This window comes from Scyliorhinus canicula, chromosome 1, assembly GCF_902713615.1.
Source record: "Scyliorhinus canicula chromosome 1, sScyCan1.1, whole genome shotgun sequence".
NCBI lineage: Eukaryota > Metazoa > Chordata > Chondrichthyes > Carcharhiniformes > Scyliorhinidae > Scyliorhinus > Scyliorhinus canicula.
This window is the reverse complement of record NC_052146.1, coordinates 76209000-76221647: the sequence shown is the minus strand read 5'-3', so window position 1 is coordinate 76221647 and position 12648 is coordinate 76209000. Positions and strand designations below refer to the sequence as shown.

Here is a 12648-nt window from a genome sequence, read left to right as displayed (position 1 = left end):
TAGGTCATCCCGTGAGATTTTATCTTCTGCTTGGACCAGCACGTGGTGCGTGGGTTATTTTCTGTTTTTAAACATTTATTTTCTTTCTCATCTAGATTTTCTTTCTGCATCTGGAAAGCCAATGCACACCTACTGGCTGATGAAGCTAGGAAGACTGCTAGAGCAGATCATCATTATCACTGTGTCCTTTTATCTAAGGTATGGCTCAGTTTCATCAGAATCCCTATAGTGCAGAAGGAGGCCATTCAGCCCATCGAGTCTGTACTGACCCTTCGAAAGACCACACTACTTGGACCCAATCCCCCACCCTATTCCTGCAACACCACCCAAAGGGCAATTTAGCATGGTCAATCCACCGAACCTGCACATGGGCAACACGGTAGCACAGTGGTCAGCGCAGTTGCTTCAGAGCACCAGGGTCCCAGGTTCGATTCCCGGCTTGGGTCACTATCTGTGCAGAGTCTGCTCATTCTCCCAGTGTCTACATGGGTTTCCTCCGGGTGCTCCGGTTTCCTCCCACAGTCCAAAGATGTGCAGGTTAGGTGGATTGGCCATGCTAAATTGCCCATTAGTGTCCAAAAAAAGGTTAGGTGGGGTTATGGGGATAGGGTGGAGGTGTGGGTGTAGGGTGGAAGTATGGGCTTAGGTGGCGTGCTCATTCCAAGGTCCAGTGCAGACTTGATGGGCCAAAAGGCCTCCTTTTGCACTGTAAATTCTATCTTTGGACTGTGGGATGAAACCCATGCAGATACAGGAGAATGTGCTCAATCCACACAGACAGTTACCCGAGGTTGTAATCGAACCTGGGTCCTCGCGCTGTGAAGCATCAGTGCTAACCACTGTGCCACAGTGCTGCCCTAAATGGGCATCTTTTAAAACTGGTGTTCTGATCTCTTGCTACACGGAGGGGTTCTGGCGAGGGGAGCTCCTCAGTGCACAAAACGGGGCTATGTGTGGCCTCGGCGACGCGTTCCCCGCTGAGACCCTTTTCAAACGAGAGCTGCGTTTTCTAGTGTTGTGTTTCTCGCCGCTGGGAAACACCTGGCTAAACTCGCTTGCTCTGGGACTTTGTTCCCATTTAGTAAAATCACGCCTTGTGTGAAAGATGGGAATTTTACAAAATAATCTACTCCTGCTTATCATTTTCTTCAACTCGAACTTCTCCTCCGCAAGTAAGGTCGCCTCATTGCTCAGTGACAAATTAATTGATGCCAGGAATGGCCTCAAGTTTGATTATTTCTTTCATGCTTATTTACTGATCTCAGTTGGGGATGTGGTTGGGTGCCACATTTGCCTGAACACCTGAAGGGATTTAAGGGGACCACAGAGGATAGCAATCAGCTGCTTTATCCAATGACTGGAATGCTCGGTGATGCCCAAAGATCCAATTGCCTGCTACCTCTCACAATCTGGACTTGTATCTGAATAGTCACTTGGGTGAGGATTGACAGCACCATTAGATACCTATCCCATCAATAATTGGTGCCTGTAAGAGAGGGAGCGATGTAGGCATGATTAGTAATAGTTTATCCTTCCCCAGAGAGTGCTTGGCCCTCTATACAGGATGACTTGACCAAACTCACAGTGAGGTTTTCCTGTCATTCTGTGAAATACCATTGAGTTAAATTACACTCTTGAGCAAAATTGTAATTTGGTTACTTTTTAAAAAATTATTTCACGGGATGTGGGCATCGCTGGCAAGGTCACCATTATTTTTTCCAATGCCTAATTGTAGTCTGGCTGGATAGAGGGCTAGCAATAGGTGGAGTCTGGGGAGAGATTGACAGAGATGTTGTGAACAAAGGGAATTTAAATGGTGATGATGGCTAAGAAGGGCGCTGATAGTGGCACATTAGGAGATCAGAATGTGTTCATTGTAGAACAATGTTAAGCAGTGTGTCGAACGACAACCTGGAACAGGGAACAGATGGGCCTAGTTTTTGGGGGGGGGGGGGGGGGGGCGGGGGAGGTGGAGACAGTGGTAAGGGAAGTCAAGATGGAAAACTGGGTGGAAAAGAGGAACCAGATGGGCCTTTCACAACTGTCAATGATTGTTTGAATGTCAGCATTACTGAGACTAGCTTTCAATTCTAGATTTTGTTAATGAAATTTGAATTCCACCAGCTGCTGGCGTGGGATTTGAGCCCTTCTCCCCAGAATATTAGCCTGGGCCTTTTTAGTGACAATATCACTTTACTACTATCTTCCCAGTACATATATCACTTTATTTTATTATATTAAACTTGCTGACTCTGGGGGTTGCCAAGGCAGGACTGGTTTGCTGCAGTTGAACTTGTTGATGGCTCTGTGACTTTATCTTTTATAAAGGTTCTTGAGTACTGGAGATATGCGATTTCACTTCAAGTGTATCAACAACAACGGGAGGAGGAACTTGTGAGAGAAGCAAGACAACGTTTTGGCTTTCGTAAGTGGTAAAATACAATTCCTGTGTCGATAAAATGTTCAATGCAGTTACCCACCCTACTTCTTTACATTTTGGCATGACGATGTGACCAAACAATAAACTTTATACCTGTTTCACTTGTCTTCAGTGAAAATCGGTGAGGGGATCCCTGCAGAACATCTTTATACTATATTAACAGATCTGTGCTGCACATTTGAGTGGTTCTTGTGGAGAAATGTGATGGTCAAACATTCCTTCATCAAAGGCATTCAGTGAAGCTTGAAAGAAATAAGTGCAATTTATCTCGGAGCACTGAGAGAGGAAGGAGATGTACGAGTCACTGACTTCAGGAGAGTCTTTTTTAAAATTTGTTCATGGGATGTGGGCTTCGCAGGCTATGCCAGCATTTATTGCCCATCCCTAATGGCCCTTGAGGGAGCAATTGAGAGTCAACCACATTGCGGTGGGTCTGGAGTCACATGTAGGCCAGACCAGGTAAGGATGGCAGATTTCCTTCCCTAAAAGACATTTGTGAACTAGATGGGTTTTTACGACAATCTGCAATTGTTTCATGGTCATCATTAGACTTATAGTTCCAAATTTTATTATTGAATTCAAATGTCGCCATCTGCAGTGGTGGGATTCGATCCCTGCATCCTCAGAGCAACTCTCGGTCTCTGGTTTACTAGTCCATTGACAATACCACTATGCAACGGACTTGGGAGGTACCAGTTGATCGGACATAGCCAAATGTTCCAACATAGATAGTAAAGACCTATGAGTCTTCAATTCTAATAAGAATAATAATCTTTTATTGTCACAAGTATGAAGTTTCTGTGAAAAGCCTGTTCTGGTAAGCTGGTACGGGAATTGAACCAGCACTGCTGGCCTTGTTCTGCACTGCAAACCAGGGGCGGAATTCTCAGACCCCCTGCAGGGTCAGGGAATCGCCCGGGGCCGGCGTAAATCCTGCCCTCGCCGTGGCCGGAATTCTCTGCCACCCGGGAATCGGCGGGAGGGAGAATCACGCCCCGCCAGTTGGCGTGCCCCTCGTGCCGATCGGCGTGCCCCCCGTGGCAATTCTCCGGCCCGTGATGGGCCGAAGTCCCACCGCTGTCGGGCCAATCCCTCTGATGTGGTTTAAACCACCTCTGTGCCGGCGGGATTGGCGACGCGAGCGGGCCCCCAGGGTCCTGGGGAGGGCGTGGGGCGATCAGACCCCGGGGGGTGCCCCCACGGGGACCTGGCCTGCGATCGGGGCCCACCGATCGGCGGGCGGGCCAGTACCATGGGGGCACTTTTTTTTTTTCCACCGCCGCCACGGCCTCCACCATGGCGGAGGCGGAAGAGACCCCCCTACCGCCCATGCGCCGGTGGTGATGTCAGCGGCCGCTGACGCTCCGGCGCATGCGCGGACTCACGTCGGCCGGCGAAGGCCTTTCGGCCAGCCCCGACGCCGGCCGGGGTGGCGCCAAAGACCTTTGGGGGGCCTGACGCCGGAGTGGTGGCGCCACTCCGCTACGCGGGGACCCCCCGCCCCGCCGGGTAGGGGAGAATTTCGCCCTAGATGTCTAGCCCACTGAGCTAAAATTCAGTGTGAAATAATAGAATAAATTCATCAGCATGAAGAAAGTTGAAGGATATCTTTACACCAACAACAATCTAGCAAACTGTAGTCCGGTCTTGGATACCATAGATCTTGCCTGACAAATTTCCTTTATTCCTTTGAGGTAGTGACAAACCAGGTAGACGATATGAACCCTCCCTGTTTCCTTCTGTGACCCAGGTATGGGGCTCAAGTCCCAGGGTACAGATTTGAGCTTTGGTGTAAACTGATGTAGTCATCTATTGTCAAATCTCTCTGGAACACATCAAACATAACTGGCCCTTGCTGTCCTCTTGCAAAACTCTCAAGGACTTGGGGAGCAAAGGTGACTTTGTTTATTTTGTACAAACTAAGCATCTCCTTAAAATGCTGATCTCTGCTTCCTCCACCCTCATCTCCAACAACAAGTGTGAGAAACTGGTGGAGATTTTTGCCTTTAATATTGAGGCCATCCATTCTACTGCCTTTGCACCATCCCTCCCCTTCATGGACAGGCTTTGGGAAGTCAGGTGAGGTGCTCACTACAGAATTCCCAACCTCTTACCTGCCGAATCCCAGGATGTTGATGGTGTGGATTCAGGAATGATAATGTCGCTGAACGTCAAGGGAAGGTGGTTAGATTCTTTAACAAAGAGTCATCCTCAATGTTAGCTCCGTCTCTCTCCACTGTTGCTGTCAGACCTTTTGAGATTATCTGGCTTTTTCTGTTTTGGTTAGATTCTCTCTTATTGGAGATTGCCTTGGTACTTGTGTGGCGCTAAATTAGTTGCTATTTATTAGTCCAAATCTGAATGTAGTCCAGACCTTGCGGCATGCTTGCACAGGCTACTTCAGTATCTGAGGAGTCCTGATCGTTGAATTGTGAAGTGAAGGCTAAACTTAATCCTGATGTAGAATTTGCATAATTTTGCAGATGCATGCACACTTTGATTTGATTTATTGTCACATGTACCGAAGTACAGTGAAAAGTATTTTCCTGCAGCCAAGGGAACGTACACAGTCCGTACATAGTAGACAAAAAAAGAATAATCGCCAGAGTACATTGACAAATGGTATATCGATAAATAGTGATTGGTTACAGTGCAGAACAAGGGGCCAAACAAGACAAATGTATGCGCAAGAGCAGCATAGGGTGTCGTGAACAGTGTTCTTGCAGGCAACAGATCAGTCCATGGGGGAGTCGTTGAGGAATCTAGTAGCTGTGGGGAAGAAGCTGTTCCTATGTCTGGATGTGTGGGTCCACAAACTTCTGTATCTTCTGCCTGATGGTAGGGTCGGAAGAAGGTTAAGCCTGGTGGGAGGGGCCCCTGATAATGCTGCCTGCCTTCCTGAGGCAGCGGGAGGTGTAGGCAGAATCAATGTGCGGGTGGCAAGCTTGTGTGATGCGTTGGACTGAGTTCACCACTTACGATCTTGGGCCGAGCAGTTGCCATACCAAGCTGTGATACAGCCGGATAGGATGCTCTCAATGGCACATCTTGTAGAGGTTTGTGAGAGTCAGTGCAGATATGCCAAATTTCTTTAGCTTCCGTAGGAAGTAGAGACGTTGTTGGGCTTTCTTGACTGTAACATCAAGATGTGGAGATGCCGGCGTTGGACTGGGGTGAGCACAGTAAGAAGTCTTACAACACCAGGTTAAAGTCCAACAGGTTTGTTTCAAACACGAGCTTTCGGAGCACGGCTCCTTCTTCAGGTGAATGTTTTTTTTTTTTGTATAGCATCGGTTGAAAGTCCTGTGTGGTGAGGAAGTCCTGTTCAAACTTGTGCATGAAGATGTTGGCATATTGAGGTGCAAATTTGGTCCCCATGGCTGTTCCGTGCGTCTGGATGAAGAATTTGTTGTCGAAGGTGAAGACGTTGTGGTCTAGAATGAAACGGATGAGTTGCAGAATTGCGTCTGGAGATTGGCAGTTGTCGGTGTTGAGGATTGAGGCTGTTGCAGCAATGCCGTCGTCATGGGGGATGCTGGTGTAGAGTGCCGAGACATCCATTGTGACGAGGAATGTTCCTGGTTCAGATCTTGCTGAAGTAACCCAGCATCTTCACCTGAAGAAGGAGCCGTGCTCCGAAAGCTCGTGTTTGAAACAAACCTGTTGGACTTTAACCTGGTGTTGTAAGACTTCTTACTGTAACATCAAGGTGAGTGGACCAGGACAGACTGTTGGTGATGGTGACCCCCAGGAACTTAAAGCTATCCACCACCTCCACGGGGGTGGGAGGGGATGTCGTGCTACTCTTCCTGAAGTCGATGATCTGTTCCTTGGTCATTCCGACATTTTGTTTTTGGAAACACTTACAGAAATAGTGAGATGGTGTGTGAAATGCTTATTGCAGTAACAATCATAGGGAAAGTATACCTCACCAACAGAGGATCAAACTTTATAACTAATCCCAAAGTAGCTTGTGGGTAAATTCTAAGGTCAAGAGCCACTAGAACAAGACCTTGCCATTCATTCTCCAGTTTGTGCTGTGTTAGCTGAGACGATTCCCAGAGGAGAAAAGTCCGTTCAGGTTTGCTGATCTTGATTGTTACCAAGCACCACCGAGCTGCATCATTTGTTTTGTGGGAACATAAAGAACAGGATTGATGTCAGCTGTGTGATGCCCTGCATGGTTGAATAGCTTGTTGTCACTCACTGCTGCAGACATGAAAAATGAGCATATGGGCAAGTTAGCAGGGTCAGCTGGCACTCATGGAACTGTACTCCAATGAGAGTCAGGATTTTCATTTGGGGAGGGGAGAGGTTAGGAACATTGTGGGCAGAGTTAAAACAAAATCAAAGATCTTGCTGAAGTAACCCAGCAGCTGAGTATTGTTTTCTTGGAGGCAAAAACTATTGCAATAGCAACTTGTCATAATGCACTAACCTATGGTTGTGATCTGTACAACACTAATTTATTTCCTAGACCATCTCGCTGCTATCTATCCGTAAAATCCCTACAGTGCAGAAGGAGGCCATTTGGCTCATCGAGTCTGCACCAAACCTCTGAAAGAGCACCCTACCCAGGCCCACTCACCTATCCTATCCTTGTAACCCCATCTAATCTGTAAGTCTTTGGACACTAAGGGGCAATTTAGCATGGCCAATCCACCTAACCTGCACATCTTTGGACGGTGGGAGGAAACGAGAGCAATCGAAGGAAACCTACCCAGACACTGGGAGAACGTGAAAACTCCTCACAGTCAGTCGCCCAAGGCCAGAATTGAACCCCATTTGTTTCTCTCGCTATTCACAGCACCTCATTAGTTGAGTTCCAGGCTTCTGCAAAACCTGATTTCTCCACGTCAAGGAGCTGGTTTCCCATGTCTACCTGTATCAACAACCTATTTGTTAATTGACTGAGGTTTCGCTGCAACAGCCTCGGGCGTCTCTCCTCGTTTTCTCTGACATTTTCCTTCCAATAGCCCTCAATTTTCAAAATAATATATTTTATTAAAAGCTAGTAGCCTCTGTGAGGGAACCATGGATTCTGGGGATAAGGCGGGAAAGTGGAGTTGAAGATGATATCAGATCAGCCATGATGTCATTGAATGGTGGAGCAGACTCGACGGCCGAGTGGCCTACTTCTCTCCTATGTCTTATGGTCTTGACAGAAACAGAACCCCCCCCCCCCCCCCCCCCCCCCCCCCCCCCCTCCCCAGCCCCCGTGGAATAAAATTATGCTTTTGTGCAGAATTACTGAGGATGCAAAAAGAAAATAGTTGATCAGGAATTGGAGAAACAGACCACGGACATTTATTCAGTTGAATTACTGCTATATATTTATATGGATCAGACTTGGGGGTTTAGCAAGCAGTTGAAATATTTGTACAGACAGCAGCTGATCAGTGAAATTCCTCTGGTGAATCTACGCCATGCCATATTGGTTTGGCATGTTAATGAATGATAATTAAAGAATAATGACGAAATAAAATAAAAATAATTTCCATAAATAGACATTTGAAACCATTATTGGTGATGACTAACAGTCGAGTGTTATTTGTGTAAATGAGTGATTTTTGAATGCTTAAAAAATGTCTTGGTCCCTGAAATATTTTTTCTGCAATTTGCAAGCATTGTAATTAAATGTCAACTTAAGGGAAAAAGGTTTACACATTAATATGGAATTGAAAAATTGATGTTTTACAAATGGAAGGGCCAGTCATTACAGAGGAATAAGTGCGTTTCACCACGTGTCTCTTCTACTTTGACTTCTACCAAGGTCTTCTACCTTGTTCTGTCGCAATAAAAATTTGTACAAAACTAAAGCAAACAGACCATGTTTGTTTTGTTTTGTAAATGTGTGTAGTGCACTTTAATAAGCATTTTGTAAAATTCCACACAATGCACAATTCCATGTTAGCAAAATGGAAGCCCATGGATTTATTGGGATGATGGCCGCATGGATACAAAATTGGCCAAGGGACATAAAGCAAAGAGTAGTAGTGAGTAGTTGTTTTTTCGACTGGAGGGTCGTAAACTGTTCCGTACCACAGGAATTTGTGTTGGGACCTGTTTGCTATATATTAATAATAATAACCTTTATTACTGTCACAAGTACGCTTACATTAAAACTGCAAGGAAGTTACTTCTGAAAATCCTTAGTCACCACACTCCGACGTCTGTTTGGGTACACAGAGGGAGAATTCAGAATGTCCAATTCACCTAACAAGCACGTCTTTTGGGACTTGCATGCACAGGATATCATTTCAAAGTTTGCTGATGATATGAAACTTGGAAATATAGTAGCGATAAGGAGGATAATAGACTTGAGGAGGACATAGTTTAGTGAAATGGACAAGTACATGGCAAATTAAGTTGAATGAAGAGATGTGTGTGGCAAATCATTTTGATAGGACGAATGAGGAAAAGCAATATGATCCACCTGGCACATTGTTAAAGCGAGTTCAGGAACAGATTCCAGAGAGTCCAGGGGGTATAGTTGCACCAATCTTTGAAGATGACAGGATACGGTGGGAAGGCTGTTAAAAAGGCATATGGGGGGTCAGCACGGTGGAGCAGTGGTTAGTACTGCAGTTTCAAGGAGCTGAGGTCCCAGGTTCGATCCTGGCTCTGGGTCACTGTCCGTGTGGAGTTTGCACATTCTCCCCGTGTTACAACACAAAGATGTGCAGTGTAGGTGGATTGAACATGCTAAATTGCACCTTAATTGGGAAAAAATGAATTGGGTACTCTAAATTTAAAAAAAAAGGCATATTGGACCTTGGCTTTATGCAAAAGCAATAAGGTTGTATTCAACCTTTCTAAAACACTGACATGGTCCCAGCTGGAGCAGTGCAGTCCGTTCTGGGCACTGAACTTGAAGGATTTGAAGGCCTTACGAAGCATGTAGAAGAGAATTACTGAATGGTACCAGGGATAAGACACCTCAGTTACGTGAAGGGACAAGAATAGCTGAACTTGTTCTTTGAGCAGATAAGGCAAAACAAAAATTTCATAGGGTTGTTCAAAATCATGAACAATTTTGATAGAATAAGTAAGGACAAACTAGTTCCACTGACAGCAGGGTTTGTAACTAGAAGACACAAATTTGAAGTCATTGGCAAAAAAAAGAGGCAGCATAAAGGCAAATAATTTACACAGAGGGTGTTTTGATCTGGAATATACTGGCTAGCCAAATCCAAGTCTGAACCATATAAATCCATAGTAGATTCACCAGGACATAGCCTGGATACTGTACCATCTGAAAGCGTAATGGTAGCAGATTCAATAATAACATTCAAAGAAAATGGAATAAATTCCTTTTTTAAAAAATATTTTTATTGAAGCATTTGCAAAAAATTTTATAACAATAAGAAACAAAACAATAATAACATAAACATCAACATGGTAAACTAGTCATTTCCCACCCAACCCCTTCTGTACATCCCTTAACCACATTGCACCTCCCCTTCAGAATGCTGCTTCCGCTGACATATTAATTTCCCCCGAGAAAGTCGACGAATGGCTGCCACCTCCGGGAGAACCCTAGCATTGACCCCCTCAAGGCAAACTTTATTTTCTCCAGCTTGAGAAATCCAGCCATGTCACTGACCCAAATCTCCACACTCTGGTGGCTTCGAGTCCCTCCACATTAAAAGGATCTGTCTCCGGGCTACCAGGGAGGCAAAGGCTAGAACGTTGGCCTCTTTCACTCCCTGAACTCCCGGGTCTTCTGACACTCCAAAGATTGCTATCTCTGGACTCGGCACCACCAAACCACCTGGTTTGCTGGGCTTCCCGCACACCTCGCACATCTGTCTTTTACCCCGACAAACTTGCTCATCCTCGCTGCCATCATGTGTGCCCGGTGCACCACCTTAAACTGTATTAGACGGAGCCTGGCACATGATGAGGAGGAATTAACCCTAAAATGGAATAAATTCCTGAAGGGGAATATATCATAGAATCATAGAATTTACAGTGGAGAAGGAGGCCATTTGGCCCATCGATTCTGCACCGGCCCTTGGAAAGGGCACCCCACTCAAGCCCACATCTCCACCCTATCCCTGTTACCCAACTTAACCTTTTTTTGGACACTAATGGCAATTTAGCATGGCCAATCCACCTAACCCGCACATCTTTCGACTGTGGGAGGAAACCGGAGCACCCGAAGGAAACCCACGCAGACACTGGGAGAACGTGCAGACTCCACACAGACAGTGACCCAAGCTGGGAATCGAACCTGGGACCCTGGAGCTGTGAAGCAACTGTGCTAACCGCTGTGCTACTGTGCTGCCCCCGTATGGCAAAAGACAAGGGGAGTGGGACTAACTGGATATCTCTTTCAAAATGTGAGCACAGGCATGATGGGCTAAATGGCCTCGGTCTGTGCTGTTTCATTCTATGATTCTACTTTGTATGTGTACATTTGGGGACTTTCAAACGAGCGCGAGAGGGAGAGCCAGCCGGGACTTTCAAACGAGCGCGAGAGGGAGAGCCAGCCGGGACTTTCAAAAGAGCGCAAGAGGGAGAGCCAGCCGGGACTTTCAAACGAGCGCGAGAGGGAGAGCTAGCCGGGACTTTCAAACGAGTGCGAGTGCGAGAGGGAGAGCCAGCCGGGACTTTCAAACGAGCGCGAGAGGGAGAGCTAGCCGGGACTTTCAAACGAGTGCGAGAGGGAGAGCCAGCCGGGACTTTCAAAAGAGCGCGAGAGGTGAGCCAACGGGGACCTTCAAACGAGCGCGAGAGGGAGAGCCAGCCGGGACTTTCAAAAGAGCGCGAGAGGTGAGCCAGTGGGACTTTAAAAAGGGCGCGAGAGGTGAGCCAGCCGGGACTTTCAAAAGAGCGCGAAAGGGAGAGCTAGCCGGGACTTTCAAAAGAGCGCGAGAGGTGAGCCAGCCGGGACTTTAAAAAGGGCGCGAGAGGGAGAGCCAGCCGGGACTTTCAAAAGAGCGCGAGAGGTGAGCCAGCCGGGACTTTAAAAAGAGCGCGAAAGGGAGAGCTAGCCGGGACTTTCAAAAGAACGCGAGAGGTGAGCCAGCCGGGACTTTAAAAAGGGCGCGAGAGGGAGAGCCAGCCGGTACCGATCCTATTTTTCTTTTAATATAAGGCGGGAACCGGAAGTACGACCCGCGGACTTCTGGGAAGGTTTTTTTTTTTCTCCCCCTAGCCAATAAATTCTGGTGGAGAGGAAACCCGAGTCACTACACGTATAGTGTCTCCCACCCGCCCTCCTCCTCTAACCTAATAATAAGACCCATTGGTGTGAGCAGGTAAGTGCTATATTATATTATTATTTTTTATTTATTTTATATTTGTTAACCAGAACTTGATTGGAACTTAGAGGGATGGCAGGGAAGGCAGTGCAATGTTCCTCCTGCAGGATGTTTGAGGTGAGGGATACCGTTAGTGTCCCTGCTGATTTTACCTGCAGGAAGTGCAGCCATCTCCAGCTCCTCCAAGACCGAGTTAGGGAACTGGAGCTGGAGTTGGATGAACTTCTGATCATTCGGGTGGCAGAGGGGGTCATAGATAGGAGCTTCAGGGAAATAGTTACACCAAAGACTGGAGATAGATGGGTAACTGTAAGAGGGACTGGGAAGAAGCAGTCAGTGCAGGGACCCCCTGCGGTCGTCCCCCTGAGTAACAAGTATACCGTTTTGGATACTTGTGGGGGGGGGGGGGGGGGGGACTTACCAGGGGTAAGCCTTGGGGTACGGGCCTCTGGCACGGAGTCTGTCCCTGTTGCTCAGAAGGGAAGGGGGGAGAGGAGCAGAGCATTAGTAATTGGGGACTCGATAGTCAGGGGCACAGATAGGAGATTTTGTGGGAGCGAGAGAGACTCACGTTTGGTATGTTGCCTCCCAGGTGCAAGGGTACGTGGTGTCTCGGATCGTGTTTTCCGGGTCCTTAAGGGGGAGGGGGAGCAGCCCCAAGTTGTAGTCCACATTGGCACTAACGACATAGGTAGGAAAGGGGACAAGGATGTCAGGCAGGCCTTTAGGGAGCTAGGATGGAAGCTCAGAGCGAGAACAAACAGAGTTGTTATCTCTGGGTTGTTGCCCGTGCCACGTGATAGTGAGACGAGGAATAGGGAGAGAGAGCAATTAAACACGTGGCTACAGGGATGGTGCAGGCGGGAGGGATTCAGATTTCTGGATAACTGGGGCTCTTTCTGGGGAAGGTGGGACCTCTATAGACAGGATGGTCTACAT

At 47.1% G+C, this 12648-nt stretch overlaps 1 protein-coding gene across 8 annotated transcripts in view; it reads left to right on the top strand.

Annotated features, from left to right (window-relative positions):
- The window catches only part of sfi1 (SFI1 centrin binding protein), a 293546-nt gene that overhangs the window by 151559 nt on the left and 129339 nt on the right, over positions 1-12648 (top strand). For all 8 annotated transcript variants that reach the window (XR_005460253.1, XR_005460252.1, XM_038793413.1 and 5 more), the window contains 2 exons: positions 96-198; positions 2329-2425. Coding sequence is in view for 6 of the 8 variants with exons in the window: in XM_038793413.1 (XP_038649341.1) it covers positions 96-198; positions 2329-2425 (200 nt within the window). In the remaining 2 variants the exon portion in view is untranslated. The remainder of the gene's footprint in view (positions 1-95; positions 199-2328; positions 2426-12648) is intronic.